This window comes from Telmatherina bonti (assembly GCF_933228915.1).
Source record: "Telmatherina bonti genome assembly, chromosome: 7".
Lineage (NCBI taxonomy): Eukaryota > Metazoa > Chordata > Actinopteri > Atheriniformes > Telmatherinidae > Telmatherina > Telmatherina bonti.
The window spans coordinates 17,282,401-17,302,735 of record NC_136625.1 but is presented as its reverse complement, the minus strand read 5'-3'; the positions used below and the strand labels follow the sequence as shown (position 1 = coordinate 17,302,735).

Here is a 20,335-nt window from a genome sequence, read left to right as displayed (position 1 = left end):
CAGCAACTAAAAGTAACTTATTTTGTTTAGATGCGTCGAGTTAAACTAGCCGCTCTTAAATTGCACTTCCTGTTTGTATGACGTAGTTGAGTGTTCCTTCCGGAAAGGTTGAAGGTCTCCGCCCACTGAAGTTCCCATGGTTACTTAGGTCAGTTTTCAGAAACATATGTAAAGTAGTCCCATTAAATGTATTACATTTAATGCAACTAATATATAAATATATTATATTCAATGTATTCTAATGTATTTTCTTTATGACCGGAATTGTCTGTTAAATTATTTAACTTTCCCAGCCACTGTAGCCAATGACTGTCTTAAAATTCTGTCAAAGTTAAGATAAAGCCCAAAAAGAGCCAAAATTCTGGAACAACATGAAAGATTGGCTTTCTCTTGAAATCATTGATTTTAATTTTCAATTTTCATTTCTCTGATATTTTATGCTATAAAGGTATCCAAACAATCTAATTTCATTAACATACTTATTTTGTGTGGAAGTTTTTACTTAACATTGTAACAAAATGGAGAAATAACAAACCCTCCTTCAAATTCTTTACAAATGGATTTCCGAATTTATTTTTCATCTCTTATATGATGTAGAATTATATTTCCAAAAAAGCATGGAAAAACATGGTTAAACATCTTTTAAACAGATTTTTTGAATGAAAAGCCCATGTGTAGTTACCTTGAACTAATAATTGTTATTTATTATGTGCTTAGATAGGTCTTTTGATTAGTAAACTCTGACTATAACTATATCCCCTTATCTTTCATTCTTTCTCTCAGTACCTGTACAATAATGAATTAGGGGTATTATTACCTGACACATTCAACGCTCAGTGTGCCCTCAAGTTAAATCTTTCTTCTATTTTTCTTGGTAATGTCAATTTCTAAAACTGATTGGCATAAATAAATTTAAATAGATTTTTAGACACAAATAATGAAAACAGTCTCACTTCTACACATTCAATGGTCATGTTAGAAGTTTTATCTGAACATCATTAGTGGGTTGAGCTTTCTTAGTGGCAAATAGCTGGACATTGCCTACATCTGTTTCTGTGTTGTAGCCTTTGCAGGCATCACATCGTTGTGATAAAAACTATGACAAAATTTGTAAAACTAAAAGTACATTTGACATATTTTCTCATTTTCAAAGATTTCATTCTTGTATGTCGGATTCTTTCAGTCTTCATGTATTTGATAGTTTTTCTTTCAGACTGTGTTTTTTTTCTCTCTAAGGACTTTAGATTAAAGAAGGAATTTATTGATCAAATAAAAAATGCCAGAAATCATTGTGTACTTGTTTACTGATAGCTTTCTTGACAATTTGTAGTTTCACTGCTTCACTTTAGCTTAGGAAATGCAGAACATCTTTAGACTGAACTGAATTTAATTCAGTCTAAGGTTTTCTTAACTAATTCTCAGTGTTCAAGGGCAGAAGAAACACTTTTATATGTTTTCATTTAGCAAAATATGTTGAACCAAGATTGACTTTTAAAAAATATTTTTGATATTTTCATACACTTACTAAAGACTTGCTGTTGGTGCATCAACATTTTTAAAACAGGACAGATCTGTGGTTTGGTGGAATTATTAATTAAAAAAGACATCAGAAATGAATCAGCAAGTTTTCTTTTTTGTCCTTTTGCTTATATGTACCTCTTTTATTTGAAAAATCTTGCATGTGATGATGATAAATAAGAGTCAAGCGTCATAAAACAAGCAGAGCCTAATTAGACAACACCATCTTTGCAATTCACAAATTCTACAAAGAAGAATGCTGAATTTATTTAAGGTAAGATAAACTTTTCTGATCCAAAAGAAAATTCGGAAACACCCCCTGCTCAGACACACCATAACACCTTCACTCAAAAGATAATTAGAATTTTAAAAAAAAGAAACTCAATTAAGTAAAACAGATTTTAAAAAGAGAGAATATATTCAGTTTTGAAAAATGTCATTAAAATAATTGTATGTAAATGTAGACATATATATTTATGTCTTTAGTCTATTATGGGAATAATAGATTTCCTTATGCATGGTTTTCCTGTGATATAATTCAAAAAGCAGCCACCATTAGTGCCGTTTTGACTTATAAGCCTGTGAAACAAGGCTTGCAGTGAGCTTTGTGTCATTGCTCATTTATGGCTAATCACAGATGAATCATTGAGATCCTGACCCCTATTATATTCATAATTTCTCCAGCAGTTCCACATGCCATTGATTGATTTAGTTCATCTCACACTGAACATTGTCCATATTATATAGCACTGCATGACTGATCACTGTACTCACTGGCTGCTGGCCAGCACTGATAGAACCAATTATACCTGCAACCCAGCCAATGACCCTCCTTAACCTGTTAAAATGATGATCTGGTGCTAATGAAGTGACTGAATTAGAAATACCATCTGCCACTGCCGGACCACCACATCTCTCATTTGCTGTGGTTTTCAAGGGCACTGTGTTAAAACAAAGCGTAGACTATGAGGAAATTATTAAACAGGTGACAACATTTTTTATTACAGTTTTGTTACTTGAAAATGTGTACATTTAGCATCCTTATGTGCCTTTTCCCCCACATTGTTGCTTCCAGTTGTTTATTGAAAATGAGTGTAAATGAAAAAGCTAAACTGAATAACAATTTTTCAATTTAATTCAGTCTAAGGTTTTATGTTTTCATGCAGCTTTGATTTAATCTCAGAAGCACAGGCAGTTCTGTTGGTAATGTATGATATTAAGACATATTCTAGAGTCTGAGGAAGCAGCACAGTGTTCACACTCCTTTTGTAATAAATGTTTAACTTATAAACTCTATTTATACTTTAAAAATATAGCATTTTTGCTATGATAGACTGGTGACTTGTCCAGGGTGTACCATGTGTCATAATTGCATGGAGGAGGTGTGGACCCAAAAGCATGAGAAGGGAGCCAGAGTTGCAGAACTAAGAGGGTTTTAATCCAGGAACGGAAGGAAGGCAGAACTAACACGAGGAACAGAAATTAACACAAGGAACTAAACTAATACAGGGAAAATTGATCTAACAGAGGGAATTAACTCAGGGAGTTAACACATGGAAGATAAACACAATGATCCAGTCACAGGGAACAGAAACCAAGGAGTATATATATATATATATATATATATATATATATATATATATATATATATGTATATATATATATATATACACACACACACACACACACACACACACACACACACACACACACACAAAAAGACACAGGTGGAATGATTTAACTAATGAGACCAGGTGAGCTACTGAACAGGAATGCAAAACAGGAAACTAGACAAAAAACAACTAAGAAATCTACAAATTAAAACAGGAAACTAGAACAAAACAAGAAACCAAGACCAAAAACACAGAACACAGAACATGACACCATGCATCTTGTCTGACGATTTCTGGGACATCCTCCAGCTTCCCCCAGCCTTTAATTGGGTATAGAAAATGAATGAATTAATGTTGCATACAAGGCAGCGGCTCCATTTAAACCATTCCACACGCCTATATGAAACCAAATAATGTGCTCAAAATGTATTTTATTCTCTGCAACATTTCATTAAGCTATTCATCATCATAGCACTATTTGTTCAGCAAGAATAACAACAAATCAACCTTGAATATAAATGTAAGGATTATATAAATTGTCAAACTGTCTGATTTTAGCAGTAAGTGTTTACAAAAGGAACCATAGTGGCACTTTAAAGCACATGAAAAAAGCTCATTCAAATTTGTTGTCATGATATGAACTTAAGTTCTTCTTCCAACATAAATATACCGCAATACCTTCACTTATTAATGCACATTCAAAACCCGTTTTTGTTCAAATCAATTATCTCTTTACAGCTTTATATGTCTCTGGCATGGCACATTTGTCTGATTTAAGTTAAGTCTGATTTAAGTTAAGTATATATTAAATATCCCCACCTTTCCACCCCTGACATGCTCAGCCTTCACTCTGCAGCTATTTCAAGAATAGATTTATGCAGATTTATGTATTGTTTCCAAGGTAAAATGCATTTTTTGTGAGCAACGATGATGTGTTGCTGATACATTTTTGAGCTGGCAATGATTGTTGAGAGCAAAATCGGCACACACATCTGCATCCCAGCGCCAGCTCTGTTTGGTCTGTGGTAATTGCCAAAGGGAAGTGGTGGCTGTTTGAAAAGGTCTTCTTCTTTACATTGATGAAATGTGAGAGCCATCAAACAAGATTTATGTTAGCACAAAGCCAACAATGTCTCGGTGGCTTCAGATAAACATCAATTAAGATAAACATTGTTCTCATTCACCAACAGTGATAAGTCCCAAACCACTAACAAATACAATTTCCATTATCTGCTTTCTCACATACAAGTTCAACATGTGCATTAAAAATCATGAATGCAAACAGGCCAAATGTCACCTTTATAGGGTATTGGGAATAAAACATAAACTGTTGGATGCTGCTTTACTCCTAATTCCGCCCATCCTCAACCCTACACACGTTTACAGAAAAAAAAAAAAGAACAACACTGTTTGTAGAGTGGGAGCGGGTTTATGTCAAAAACTCTTATCATCCATAGCTGTACAACATATGCAATGAATACAAATGGTCCAAAACAATCACAACTCTTACATGCTGATAGCAAAAACTTGTCATCTTTTGATAACCATAAACGGTGCAAACAATTGAAAATGCTTATCTTGTAAGACTAATGACAAACGTGATATGCATACAATACAGTGATGAGGCATTGTGAATAAATTACATCATGTACATTTTATCCTGTTGTAGAAATAAAGCAAAGCACATTATCGTCTGTTGCCAAAGAAAACGTGTTTTCTCTTACACTTGTTGCAGTTTTCAATGCACAGAAATTGAAACAAACATTGAGATACAACAAAGGAGATCATTTCATTTTCACCTGGTTACAATAACTGCATGTTTATGCACAATACAGACTATAATATAGTAAGCACACAATATACTGTACTGTCCATATTTTTTAGGAAAAGCAATCATTCTGAGGTGAGATTATTGATTGCTCTTTGTAGCTGATCTTGCAGTAGTCTGGAGAATATTCAATCCCAGCATTTTGATGAAGCACACATCGGGAGTGACGTGTTGTGATGAGGCAAACGAGCTCCACACAAGTCTGAAAACCTCCGCCGTTTCTCTTCTTTCCCATAATGTCAAACTCCTCGATTAAGCAGGTTTTGCTGGTATCTGTTCTCACGATTTATTGTACTTCTTGCTTCTTTTCCACCCAATCTAAAAAACAAAAGAAAAAATAATTAACAAGAAGACTAACAATAAAATAAAGGAACAAACCTGATATCCAACCAAACAAATGAATCTTTCTGCAATCATCTTATCAATGTATTTTCTGAGCACTTTCAATGATTTCCGTTTGTGGGGACTTGAGGATAGCAGGTAGAAAATGTCAGCCAATAGGAAAATTAAATCTCATAGCCATTTGTTCACAAATCAGAGGAGATTTAAATGTCATTTAGTCGAGAGTGCAGCTGGCATAGAGTCTTAACTGCATGGATAACAATGATAACTGCAGAGAAGCTGCTTCTACTTTTACCCCACAATGGGGAGAGTGATGGGTCATTTAGAACAATAGTGCGATGAATAAAACTCAACGGTGATGAGCTGCGATTTTCAATCTCTGGGTCCACTTAAAGGTGGAAAAGAAATGATCATTTGAATCGCTGCTTCTGCTGAGGTTGTTAGGTGTTAAAACAGCTACTGCGCATTTGCTTTCCAAACTGTGTCCCTGAAATGCAATAAGGGAGCTCAGCTCATGTGGCGTCATTAACGACAAGATTAAATACTGACCGTACTCAGTTGTCAATGTCTGATATGTGGTTCTCGATCTGTAACACAAAAAGGAAACAGAGTGTGATGTTAGGCACTTCCACAATGAAATGGCTGGCAAGTTTAAATAAGATATTTGAGTTAATTTGCATTAAAAGGTCAAGTTTGGGTCATGTACTATAGTCACATGGATGATAACACAACATGTACTGCCATCAGCAATTACCAAAGGACAAGTTTTTCTCCAGGAACTACGTTAATCTCTGACAATATCTGGAATATTCGATCATTTCCAGGAGGACCCTGGTCAGTCATGCGAGTTGTTTTTGTTTACTCAGACTGAAAACAACAGGTAAGTCATGTAATCTGAATATTAGTTATGTGTCTGTAGGTGAATTGAAGGACTCGAGGGCAGAAAAGAAATACCAGTTGAATACTTTAAAGTGGAACTATTATGTGCATTTCAGGCTAATTTATTTTTATTTCTGAGACCAGAAGGGCTGGGATTGATCGAGTTATTGTCACAAATCGCTTTATTTACTTCAGACCGACCCTCTCCGTAGGCTGTCAGATCAGCCTGTGGGCAAAACGAGTGGATTGAGACGCTTCTGCATTAAGCCCCGCCTCCCGCCACTGCACTACATCAGGAGCGCGCACCGCAACTGCTTTCTCCGTCATTGTAACATCTCATAAACAGAAGGATTAGGCTAATATGAACTCAATAAAAAAAACAAAATACAATGTCAACACACAGCATACAGCCCTACATGTTGGAACCTGAATCAGACCCTGAAAACGAAGTGGAAAACAGCAACCCACAGCAACGAATGCAGCAGGATGTCTCTCTTTGGTAAACTCACCAGCCATCGTTGGAAATAACTTTATCCGACGTTTTCCACCCGCCTGATGTATTTGTACATGCCCTTGTTAACCAGTAGAAGGTAACCAATCACCGAACCTTATCCGCCGGGACGTCACAAGGATTTCCAAGTAGAAAAAACTCTCTAAAACGACGCGTTTTTCGTCGCCATGGAAACCGAACGGAGAGAATGCTGGAACTTAAACTCAAACCCAAACATGTGTTTAGGTGATAAAAAAAACAGTGCCGTTCGCATGTCTGATGAGGATTCAACACTGTAACTCTGTAGAAAGCTCAGAAAACTCCAAATACCATAATAGCACCCCTTTAAGAAATGCAGTGTAAAAAGAGTCAATCAAGTTGTCCTAGTTCAATAACATATATGAGCTTAAAGCCGTGGCTGATCTTACAATGGTACCATTTAGAGAAGCTATTGTAGCTTGAGCAATTTCTGTATTATTACTTACTTCAGAGTATTATAAAACCACCTTGGCAGGTGGATGAAAAGAGAGCCATTCAAAAAATTAAGTTATACAACTTTAACTCTTAACATAAAGCTTTTCCTGCTCGGAAATCCGGCATCCAGCACCCATCTTCTCACTCCTACACACAAAAATGCTTATTTAGGATGTCAGAACAGTGTGTAGGAGAAACAGATGTGTAATGTAAAGCCTGCGAAGAGTGTTAAAAAACCTTACAATTTTCCAAAACATGCCATGAAATTAAAACTCTTCCAAAAATTCATGAAAAGGAAAAAATCTTTGATATAGTGTACCGTTCAAATATACAAAGAATCTGGACAATATAACTGGTCAAATAATGATAATCTTAAAAAATAATTTTAAATAAACAAGTATTTTAAATAAACTATTTATTTACTAAGAAATTACCTGGATTTGAATGACTACATACATCTATTTTTCTTAAATCTTTACAAAATCTGGACATTGTATTGGTACATTCTTCCCAAATCAACCTAAGATTATGACTTTAATCCTGTGAAAAGAAGACAGAAAATGTCTGGCTGATCCAAACAAACACAGTGACTGTGCACAGAGGAGCAAAGCAAAAATTGTTTCAGATTTTATTGGCTTTCAGACACACATAAACTCAGCTGAACACATCAGTTTGTTTTTACTTCAGACTGGAAAAGACACTCACACCTTGCTGAGACTGTAAATATCTGCTCACCATGTCGCTGGTGCCTTCATCTTCAAAGTCGTCTTCGCCGCCGTCCGTCATCTCCCCCGCCTCCACCTCGGCTGTCCCCTCTGCTTCCTCTTCACCAGAGTTGTCTGCTGCATCTCCATGGAGACACTCACACACCTCCTCTGGTTTCCTTGGCATCTCTGCCAAAAGACAGATGGAGAGAGACCAGCAGTCAGCACTTAGAACAAAATACATTGATTATTATCCATATTTCCAAAAAAATAAAACAAAGAACCTTTAAGAAAAACTGTCTGGTAAAGCTTTTATGTTTCTGCATGCCTGCTTCTGCTTCAAATTCTGAGTGTGTCTTCCACATGTCAGGACAGGTCCTCTCCTCCCCTCCATCAAGTCTTACCAGCATCAGAGCGATGCTGCCTCTCAATCTTCTCCAACCTTCCTAAGAGTGAGTCGATTTTCGTCTTGATCTGTGACAGCTCCCTCTTGATGGTTAGGAGTTGGTCTGTTTTCACTGTGAGCAAATGTAAATAAGGTTAAGAAGCATAATTAATCTGAGATACAGATGCATCAGAAACTGACGTTACAGTGCTATTTTACAGGGCTAATTTTATTTTTCTCACTTAAGGAAGCGATACTCGCTAACATTAACCTGCACAATGTGGTTCTAATGTTAGACAACAAACACGGGGCTGCATCATCGTCATTTGTTTCATTTTTTTGACCAACCAGTGCTTGATGATCATTTTCCTTTTACATCTACATCTTATTTCCTCCCCTCCGAACTTGATTTTGAACCGATGCACTTTTATGAGTACTTTTTCATGTAAATCAGGACCTTTTCTATTTTCTATTTAATGCACATTTCAAAGACAGCAGTTATCACAAGATGCTGAAGTTCAACAAGAAGTGATGAGATAATCATTGTTACCTGTGTGGCATATTTACCTTTACACCTCGTCAATCACTTTTTATATAAGAATAATAATGAGAGGCAGCAGGTACAAAGAACAATTACAACCAAAATGCCTTCCTACTTTAATTGAAGCTTTAAGTTTTAGGTCTTTTTTACGCATCAAATGTTTCAGATAATTTTTGCTGGAGGCATTAATGAAGACTTCCATTTGCTCAAAAATTATTGATATGGTGTTATTAATATTGCAATATCTCATGTTTCAGCTTTCCAAATCAATATATTTGCTTTATTTAGAGATATGCTCACCGCACATTTCTGGGGTGATCCACATTGCACAAGTATAAGCTTTAAAAAGAGTAATAAAATTAGTACATGAAAACCGTTTTAACTCTTTAACATAAAATTTGACAAAACATTGAAATTGTTAAATAAATGCTACAGGGCTTATTTGTACAAAACAGAAAATGAATTGCAGCATCACTTCCCAAACATTTGCTGCAACCTTGTCTCTGTAGGTGGACACCACTTTTTTCACTTTCTAGTCAAACGGCTTGTTTACGCAAAAAATGAAAAGGAAGCTCGGTGCACATTTTAGTGCCACTGAAACGAGGTGGCGTTTTAGTAATGTTTTGTTTCTGAGTTATTGATCCGGATGAGTAAATCTCAGTATTGCAGAGAAGGTCAAGTGCAGAAAAACCTTCAACAGCTTACCCCCACCCTACACTTGGGATCGGCCGTCTCATACGTTAGGTCACCTTGTGCACGCTAATCAATCAGGACATCTAAACAACTTCAGAGCTTTCGTGTCTTTTAGAATTGCAACGGAGAGCTTCCCTGTTCCTGTACGTGTCACTATGGAAACACCACTGAATGTTTCCGAAACTTTTTTTTGTCAGTTTTATAATGTTATCATCTCTAATTCAGCTAATCCTGACAAGATATTTTGACTTTCAGGCACCAAATAATCAATGTACTTGTTAGATTATCCTGTATTGGACTGCATGGTCGCGTAGTGGTTAGCACTATGACCTCACAGCAAGAAGGTTGCTGGTTTGATTCTTGGCTGGGGGAAGGCTCAAACGGTGGCCTTTCTGTGTGGAGTTTGCATGTTCTCCCCGTGTCTGCGTGGATTCTCTCTGGGTACTCTGGCTTTCTCCCACCGTCCAAAGACATGCATGTTCAGTAATTGGTTAATCTACAAATAGTCCCTAGGAGTGAATGTGTTTGTCTCTTTATGTGATAGACTGGCGACCTGTTCAGGGTGTAGCCTGCCTCTTGGCCAAAGATTGCTTGGATAGGCTCCAGATCCTTAGACCCATAGACCCATAATCGGACTAAGCGGTTTGGAAAATGAATAAATGAATAAGCTATATTGGAAGTTAAATCCTGCTCTATTGCATGAAACTGAATAATCAATTGATTATTGATTCAAAATGCCAAACATTTACTCTCAAAAGCAAAAAGTAGCCACATTTTTGCCTTATGCATCTATTTAAAAACATAATATATAACAACATACATTTTGGAACAGTTATGGAGGAGCCAATGTTGAGTGCTCGAGAGGACAAAGAGGAGGAGGACGAAGAGGACGAAGAACAGGCCCTGACTGGAAAAGATGATTTGGCTCTGCGAGTGGATGGGACGACTAGCCGTGAACGTTTGATGGGGATCACAGCTCTGGTTGGGGGCACAACACGGCCGTGGTACTCAAAGAGTCTGAAGACACACAACAAAATCCAGTTAAGTTACAGAAATGTTCGCAAAAAGAGAAATAAGCAGCAACACATAGGCTCTGGGGTTAGATAGATCTTATCTAAGCTGTAAAAAAAAACCCCATTAAGAATCACAACAAAAAATACTGTCAAAGACATCTGAACAACTGAGGTACAAGCTGAGTGTTGCCACAGCAGCGAAATAAAATGCTGCTTCAAATTGTCCAAGACGCATCAAAGTGCCAAAAAAAAAGCAATAATGACTCAAAGCTGAAGGATTCAACTCATGGTCAGAGCAAAGTAAAAGAAACAAACAAACCAATGAAAATGTCAGAATAAAGATACATTCTTTTCCTTGGCAGCACAAATAACCAGCCAGGGGACTTTCTGACATTCAGCAGATAAAAGCATCATTAGTAAGCCCAACCGAGAGGAATAACCCCCCCCCCCCAATATGACATTCATTACAGCTGTAATAATGTAGTTACTTTGCCTCATATGAAAATGGAACCACTCTGCTCAAAAATCATCTTCATTCAGGTTTGAAAATAGGAAGAAAGGATTTGTGCTTTAAAAAGCAAAATAACAGGCGACCGGGGAATCGCTGATGAAATGACAGAAAAACAGAAAATGAAAAGACTCCAAATAAACAAACTCTTTTTTTTTTTTTACAGACCTGCTGTAGAAATCGTCTCTGTAGTAGTCATAGTCAAACTCATAGCCACTGCTGACACAAAACAAAACACAAAGACATTTTCAGTATGATGACAAAGAAACGTCATATTTTCATTCATTCTAATTAGATGGAAAAAAAAAAACATCATCTATTGTTGTGTAGAAAAAAACTACAGCCAATTACTCTGATAGCATCCTGGGTTAATAAGTCAAATATTTATATATATTTAGGGAAAAGGTTTCATATACGTTTTAAGCTGCTTTTTATACCAATTTGTGAATTAGTGCAAGCAGTATAGGTATCAGAAGTAGTGTTGATGATGCTGAAGGGCTGTAGTTTGGGGTCATAGGAAATGAATAAAAATTAAAACATAATAAAATAATAAACCAAAAAAGTTGGTCAATTGAAAGCAGTAAAACCAGTGTAGCGAAACATATGCTCACTAAAAATTGCTTTGTTTTCTCAAATGTATTTAAAGTCATGCTTGTATTAGCTCATACAGCTTACTTGAAAAAACTTGCTGTCAAACAGTTGAACCACATCGTTGCATTTCAGAGTTCTTTTCTTGTGTTCATTATTTTTTCTTTTGGCTTATTTAAAGAATTAATGACAACTTGCAGCCTGTTTATCTTAAATACTAAACTAAATGGACACCGGCAGCTATTAGTTTTGTTAAAGCTAATTGTTTGTCTATGTTGTTCAGTGCATGAGTTCACTGTAGTTTGTTTTTTTTACACTGATTAAAAATCAACAGAAACACAATAACACTAGTTTGTTTAGTTATGTGTGGAAATGTTTAACATGCATTTATTCCCTCTTTAAACTCTGAAGGAGTTATGGGTAATTATAAGCCATAAAAGCTGGGTGTGTAAATCCCATCTGAACGAGGGCCCAGCAGGACAACCTTGAAACAGATTATCAATCAGTTATTAGAAAGTTGTGAATATCCACTGCAGCTCGCTAAATGCAGTGTAGCACTCTTCCCCATACGTTGCTTCACATTAGCAGCTTGTTCAGTCGGAAATGAGGTAAATTTGTAACCCCTCAGAGCGCTGAAGAGATTTGGTGAATAATGAGAAACGATCAACACTACTAGAAGACATCAACAATGATAAGGGCTCTCAATAGTATCTCCAGACCCCCATATTTAGCGTTTTATTCATTAGTTCTCCCAGTGAAAAGGGTCAGGGACCTGATCTGCCTAAACGACACTGATCTGTGGAGAAATGACCAGCTCTTGAAACACATTTGTGTTAAGTCAAACAAACCTGATGCTGACTGTAGTTTCATATTTCAGCTCTGTAAAAAAGTACAGTTCGCAGAACTATATACTACTTTAAAGTTGTTATTAATTTCTACTCGTACACTGGTTCTTCTTTGCTTCCAACAGGACTATAAATCATAAAATCATAGCTGGACAAAAACACATGGCTCTAACAGCACAGGTAAGGAATTGCCTGAGCCCCCACAAGCTGTTGGCCGAGCAGTGAGGATCATGAGCACAAATCTTACAGACAGCAGGAGGTAAGCATAATACAGAAGTAGTTCAACAAAAAAATATCCAGACCTGTAGAGAGATGAAAGGGGTCTCTTGGAGCCCATCTTTGGCCTGTATGGTTTTGGTTCTCCTGCCATGTTGATATCTGAGAACAAAAATCCAATAATGCGGTAAAGACAGAGTAGCAGCTTATAATATGCAGAAAGCATTTCAGCTATGAGAAAAAGCTACTGCATAAATTAATTTTTTTTGTAAAATATAGCATGTGAGCAGTGTTTTAAAACACACACCAGCTTCATGAGATGTGACTGTGAGCATGTGTGCATATAAACATGTTTCATTATTGCACAAACTGCATGTGAATAAATATCTATGTAACAAGTATCTATAGGCATATTTTATTTGATTATATGCATGACATTTTAGGAAAGAACGGAATCAATATTTATGCACAGCCGACTTTTTCTGTTTATTATTACAGTTGGAGAATCCTTTTCCACCTTCTTGTGAAGATGCACTTCTTTCTGGGTTTTTTTTCTGATTTTGATGAGTTTTTGTTTTCTTGTTTTTAGTAGGGGCAGAGGTGCATTTGTCAATTTCACTGCTTTTTGTAATGTAACATTTTGTATTTAAGTAAAAACTTAAATACGGAGGGATTTTTTAAATCACCTATCAGTCAATCATTCTGATAATGAATTGACAGATTTCTATGAAATTCTGACAAACATCAGTTTATTGTTGCCTTTCAGCTGAGGGTACTTAGTATATTTTAAATATGAAAGCATATGTCCCTTATTCCTGTGATGGACAGGCGAGCTGTCCAGGTTGTACCCCACCTCTCACCCTAAGACTGCTGGGATATGCTCCAGCTTCCCTGGGACCCTTAATCGGACTAAGTGGTTAGGATAATGAATGAGTGAGGATGTCACTTATTCATAGTATATGATGCCATTAAATTCCAACTACAGCTACTTTACTTACCACTGGTTCATTTCACACTTAAAGTGGCTCTACTCTGCTATTTCTGGTTTTCTGAGCTTCCTACAGTGCTATAGTGTTGAATACTCATATGACATATGAGCGGAACAGTTTTTTTTTTTTTTTAATTAACAATTTAAACTATTTCCACGGCGATGGAAACGATTGGCTTTAGAGAGTTTTTTGTACTTTGAAATTTTAGTGGCGTCCCGGGGAAGGGACTCAGTGATTGGTCATCTTCTCTAGCTTGTGCATGTTCACGAGAAGAAAGCCACGCCCACCTTCAATGCTCAATATAGGTTCTCCTAGCAGATAAACAAACAGACGCCGACTGCAGGGACGACATAGGGCGGAGCTTTCTCTGTTTGCTTGTTTCTGGCAGTGGCTGGTCTGAGAGGATCAACACAAAATAAACGAAGGCGTTTGTGAAAAATGCTTGGATATTTCTTGCCCTTCTGGACTTGCATACTAAAATAAATTAGACTGAAATGTGCATTCTATAGCCACTTTAAGTAAAACTAAATCTTTCCAAATGCACTTAATCAATAATTTTAGGACAACTGTACAGATCAATGAGGTATCATTTTAGTTGAGACAGAAAGAAATTTTGGAGGCAACTGAGAATTAGTTGATAGTTCAAACGACAAAATTTCCTAATTTCTCTGTTTTTGATATTTTATTTATACTAACAACACAGAGACTTGAAACAGCAGTTATGTGTATCATGATTATTACCTTTGTAATTTCCAACCAACTTTCAATTTTCCTAATTAACAATCCAAAGCCCAAACATACTTAGTTACCAGGGCCTGTAAAACAAACGATTTAAGACCACAGGCACACCTTTGATGGAAAGCACTGGTTCAAGCAGGGTTCTGTGTGATGAGTCTAACCCGGGGAATGGAAAGAATCAATTAATCTAGATTTTACATCAGCCCATTGATGACTGGCATTTTGACTGGCAGTGAGAACTTTGTAAGTGTTTTCATGGCAGAGTGACAGGTGTGAAAAAAAAAAAAATCTGTTCAAAGTCAATGTTGGGACACAAAACAAGTAGGGAAAAAAACAAGAACAAAGAAAGCCCCTTCAGAAGCATTAGCAGACTGCTGTGACTCATCTGCACCCACCTCACGACAGCAGTCATGACTGACGGCCTCCTCTACCTGCCAAGAACTCCGCTGCTTTAAATCCGGCTTGTTTCACTGCGTTTAGCCTGTCAGCTTGTCGTCGCTGCTTCTGCTCAAAATCAGCTCAATAAGCCTTGAGTGCTGCTCAAGGTCATACACAAAAACACAAACAAAATTCAACCCCCCCGCCCATGCCTGCAGATTCTTACACTGACAGCATAGGAGAGATCCCTCTCTGATGAAAGAGTCACCCTGGAGTCGCAGGGATTAAACACGATAGTTGGGGTTCATGAAGTAGGAAATGTGACGGAATTTGATGCCAAGTCGTTGAGTGTACACTTTTCTTTCTGCACTAGCAGAGATTTTAATGATGTGCTATGAACAATGTTAATGAAATACACTTGTAAATGAAAGAATATAGGATGTCTTGGGTATTTTCCTAAAATTTCCTAAGGCATGTCCTCTCTTAGACTCCTGCACCAGACAACACATCTTCTAACATGCTGTCTGCTGAATTGCTGTGGAGGTATGTTTGGAATGCAGGCTTTCTCATTTTTTCTCTTTCTTTAGACTTCCTGATTGCCTCTAATGGATTAATGGAGTTGGGCTGTGCCGGTGGCTCTCAGGTGCAAGGGGACAGCTGTATCATTATCATTAAGACACAGGAAGACGTGAGAAATGGTTCGCATTGTAGCGCCTGCTTTCCTCTAGTTCCCCTGCTAGGGTCATTAAAGAGAGCGCAACGCTCTAAAAAGCACTCTAAAATGAACACTGCCACCCCTAAGAACCCCTGTCAGACACATTGAGCCTCTGATTAATTATAGTCATTATACTAATCATATACAAAAGTGGCATGAATAAGGGTGTAGGTGCTTGCAGATAGACACGTTTGTGTGTCTATAAAAATTTAAGGCAGGAGATGGAGGAGATAGGACTTGTGTTGCTAAGCAATAGCCACTCAAGACTTAATTGATACTATAAACTGTGCAGCATCACATTGAGGGGGAACATAAAAAGTTACTTTATGCTGAGGACGTTATTAGCTGGTTGGCTGCTGCTTTTGTTTGGTACGAGTTTGGCTTTAGTGCTAAAACACTATCATCCTTGAACGAAGCCACTTCACACAGGGGTAAAGGCTGTTAAGACTTGCAATGACATTTGCAAATCTATGGCAGTTTTGTAAACCTGCTTTTGGAGGTTTTCATTGATCTACACATCGTACTTACATATTAACCTGCGACCCTGAACTGGACTGAGAGGTTTTGAAAATGAATGAATGAATACATTTACATATTACATAGAAAGCGTATTTAATTGATAACTGTGAGAACAACTATGATAGGAATGAATAAGTAACTGTAATGAAAAACGTTTTTATTCATTTTGGACCAGAGCTGACTTTACTATGTTGATATAACTATGATTATTACTGTTATTGTTGTTAGTTCCATCATTACTACATATGTCCATGACAAAAATCATTCTTTAAGACATTCATTTTAAATACTGAATATTAATAATATTGCTATTGTTCTGTTATCAGTAAAAGCACTGCCTAGCAGTTATGATCAATGTTAAATGTGTTTATAGTATAATGTCTAAAAATTTGCTGTAGTTTACTGGGTCGGGGTTTGATAAGTTTATGTTTCCACTCAATCTTTTTGAGTTTTCTTTTTTGGTTTTACTTTAATTTTTGTTGTCATATTTTGTCATGGCGGTAAAACAAACTTCCTAAGTCAATCAATCAATCAATCAATCAATTTGCCTCAACAACATCAGTTTTGAAATTTCAGACAACTATAACATCAGACCTCTCTCAAGCTTTAAAGACGCATTGTGAATTTTTTTTTTTTTTTACTTTAAAACTCTGCGTCCCGGACTTGTTCGATGACACAGTGACATCTATCGTGTATTTTTTTAGAGCCGGTGCTGCCCAGCAGCGTCCCGAGGCTGAGAAACCAACACTATACAATTTTTACATCCGGGACGCAATGTGACGTTTTGCTTCGCGGTAAAATATGGAACTGGCTATTTTAAACAAGCAACATCACTGATTCAGCAAAGAAATGCCAGAAGATTAAAAGAGAGAAAGGGACAAAACAAGAGTTATTGTAAGATCGTCTTGTTCTGGCTGGAGAGAGCTAACAAGTCAGGTAGGTTGCAAGATGGATGCCGAATTAGCCGTTGTGATGGGGAGAATGGTTCTGTAGTGTGTCTTTAAAACTTTGTAGGATTTTGAGGTTTTTATTTTTGAACTTTCACTGCTTTTATCAAAAGAGCAAACTTCTGTTTTCAGGGTAGCCATTGCTGATCAGAGTCTTGACTCGTAAAAGAGGGGGATTAATTGTCCATAATGTTTCTGTTAGTACCAACGCCAGCCACTAAATACTAAAGACAACACGATTCAATTAACCTTGGAATGATAAAAGCCTGATTTGATGGCCATAAATCAACTTCAACTTTAAATTCTGAATCACAGTAAGGTCCGTACCTGAGTTATGCCCCCCCCTTCTCTTTTCAACGTGCACTATAAAACACCCGCACCTTCACATCTTTCTTCTGTCACAGTAAGGCTGTAAGTCACACTCTCAGAGGTCAGTGATGTTTTCAATCTGCTGTCATCTGTGGGCAAGACAACTGCACCAAAGGCAAATTTACGAGGCCTTATTTGAACTAAGCATCTCCAACAGCAAGGGATGTGATGAGTTTATTAAGAGTTTTGGATATCCACACTGGATCTGTCAAGAATGCAATCATCACCACCTCAGGAGCCTTCTGACACACTAAGTAGTCATTCACATTAATGAAGTTGTGTTGAATTACCTGTGAGAGCATCATCGTGTTATATGTGTGTGTGTGTGTGTGTTTATTTCAGTTAGATGCGAACCTCCTTGGCTGCAGCGTGCCCTTGAGCTCTTCCTTACTTAACTTGTGGTTATTATAGCTGGACTGGACACACATAAATCTTAACGCCTCTTCTTGATTGACTCTGGTTAAAAGGAAAACAGAGTTAAAAAACTAAATAAATAAAAGCTTGTGCTGCTTCTACTGACAAATCACAAGCTGAATGTTGTTCCACTGACAATGTTCCTCATGAGTGGCGCTACTCTGATAACACAATCAGCTAGATTTTTACAAATCCAAACATTTTCTTTTTCTTTTGTGGCTCATACAATACATAATGTGCAATGCAGCTGCATGATGATGACAGATGAGATAAAGTGAAGGTTCTAATGAAGTGAGGGAGGAAGTAGGACAATATGTTTCTTCCTTCTGCCGTTGTTTAAAATCTGTTGGCAGGCGAAGGATGGCTCCCGGCTTTCAGCAAACACTATCTGTGTGGTGACACGCATCCTAGGAGCAGGTGAGCTATATTTGATTAAGAGATCATCCAGGTATGTGTAGGAATACAAATGTGTGACTGAGAGACATGTTGCATGACAGCAGTTTGCAGATCCAATCTACACTGTGTTTCCACGCTCTGTACATTCGACACACAAGGCATGAATAATCTCCCAATCCTGGCTCAAGGGCACAGGCTCTTTTTTATTACACCTGAGAGTGTGTTTCCTCACACAGGGCTGGGTGACTGACAGGTTGAAAAAGCTGTTAGTCTGACACCGATTCTACTACATTTTCACATATCCTTTTAAGTGTATGTTCAAGAGAGTGTGATCACCTCCAGCTCATATCATATTGGACTGCTGATCTTATCAATAAGACTGAATATGATGGACTGTTTCATGCTGCTAATGTTTAAATTCTTATCTGCTATGAATCTGTGTAGTTCTTGAATGTCCTAATATGTAATTAAATTGGCTCAAAGTAATATTTTTAGCCAATTAAGCCAAGAGACCGGCTCTAACTCAAAGCTGTCTTCTCATTAACAGAAACATGAGTGTGGAAAATCTGAACGTAATGTTGTGTCTTCTGGATGTTCTGCTGACTCACAATAATGTTGTTTTGGAGAACCTGGAGAGTCTGTGGCCACATTAGTAACTCATTGAATAAAGAATTACCCAGATAAACATTTATCTTATTTTTTGTGCTTCTTTTTTGCTCTGTAAACTTAAGTTGAATGTTTTAATGAAGTAGAAATTTGTGTTTTCTGAATTAATAACAGAAGGTGGCAACAAATGTTATAGATGCATGTGTTCCATCGAGCCAGCATTATATACGAGGTGAACCAGTATTTGGAATATGGGTGGGATTGGGACAGCCATAGTGAGTTTAAATGATTTGGTGGGAAACAAAGCAACATTTAAGGCGATTCATTTCAGTAGATTCCAGTAGCTACAAGAAAAGCTGCTCTAGAAAAGAGAACTATGACTAACTGTGACAGATGCCCAGCGGGATATTGTACCGAACTTAAATCAATCATCATCCCCCAGTTAGTTACAGTTTGATACAGCTTGAGGTTGTCCTGAGAGCACATATCTGACCAGAACCGTCCTCTGGAACATTTTTCCAGGCTCAGACTCCTCGTGTCAATGCAAGAACAGATTATGAGTCCATGTCCTGGTCTTTCCCAAGACTTCACACACTTTGGGTCAATATTTTTCAGGTATTTTCTGACATGTTTAACTCAAATATTCCCCATGATCCAAGGTGTTTGTCTAAAACAGATCTAATATTCTGTGTTGGTTGTCAACTCATGATCTGAAATCTGAACTTTAGGAATAAAAGAGCAGCTTCGTTGAATGAAACGTTTAAAAAGTTTTAAATTGTTTTTTGTCCTGAGTGGTTTTGTTGCCGCTTTGCTGGCTGTAAAACTGGAAGAAACGCTGATAGGTAAAATGTAGGCACCAGTCTTTAAAATAGTGTATTTCAGAAGAGCATGTTGTTACTCCCAGATATCTGATGCTTTCATGCTTACGTGGTCATACAAACTGACTCCGTGTTTCAGAAAACAGTTATCTGAGAATGTCTTTATTAGTCAAGAAAACTGGTGTTGGTAACTAAATATCTAAATGAATCAATGTTGAATCGGATTTAAACTGAAATCAAATCGAATCAGGCTGTTGGGAATCAAATTGAACCAATGAATAAAATAAGTGGCGATACCCCACCCTAGTTTCACCGGTGACTTACAATATCATTGTTTGTGCAAGACAAATATGCCCTGTACACAAACTATCAAATACTACTAGAATTTTAGGATGATGAACAATGACAATGGTTGAGAATTATTTCAGTTATCTATGGGGGAGTGTGAGGACCGTTTGTGTAGAAGATCTTTAGCAGAAAATCCTGGCGAGACCATTACAACAGTGTCCTGAGTCACTCCAAGAACAAAATTATGAGTTAAAGATGTAATCTCTAAACAATGATCTATGCTCTGAGCATGAAAGCAGCCACTAAAATAACCATTTTTTTTGTGTCAACTACTTATTCTTTGACATAGGAATGCTGGTCACATGTTACGAGGCTTGAGGTTCAACATTTCCACTTTTGCAATGTACGTTTTTACTATTAACTATACGTAATTTGTATTTTCTATGCGTAACGTATTTCTGTTTGTTTTAGGAACTGGAGATGGAAATCAACTCAGAGCTATCAATTTGGTACAAAGCATA

General features: G+C 37.1%; 1 protein-coding gene across 1 annotated transcript in view; it reads right to left on the bottom strand.

Moving 5' to 3' along the window:
- Window positions 1-4,901: 4,901 nt before the first annotated feature.
- The window catches only part of ralyl (RALY RNA binding protein like), a gene marked incomplete at its 5' end in the record, with an annotated part of 36,570 nt that continues 21,136 nt past the window's right edge, over window positions 4,902-20,335 (bottom strand). Inside the window, 7 exons of the mRNA XM_079244139.1 lie at window positions 4,902-5,277; window positions 5,851-5,888; window positions 7,880-8,037; window positions 8,253-8,366; window positions 10,288-10,484; window positions 11,157-11,204; window positions 12,724-12,799. Coding sequence (XP_079100265.1) covers window positions 5,856-5,888; window positions 7,880-8,037; window positions 8,253-8,366; window positions 10,288-10,484; window positions 11,157-11,204; window positions 12,724-12,799 — 626 coding nt within the window. The 3' untranslated portion in view covers window positions 4,902-5,277; window positions 5,851-5,855. The remainder of the gene's footprint in view (window positions 5,278-5,850; window positions 5,889-7,879; window positions 8,038-8,252; window positions 8,367-10,287; window positions 10,485-11,156; window positions 11,205-12,723; window positions 12,800-20,335) is intronic.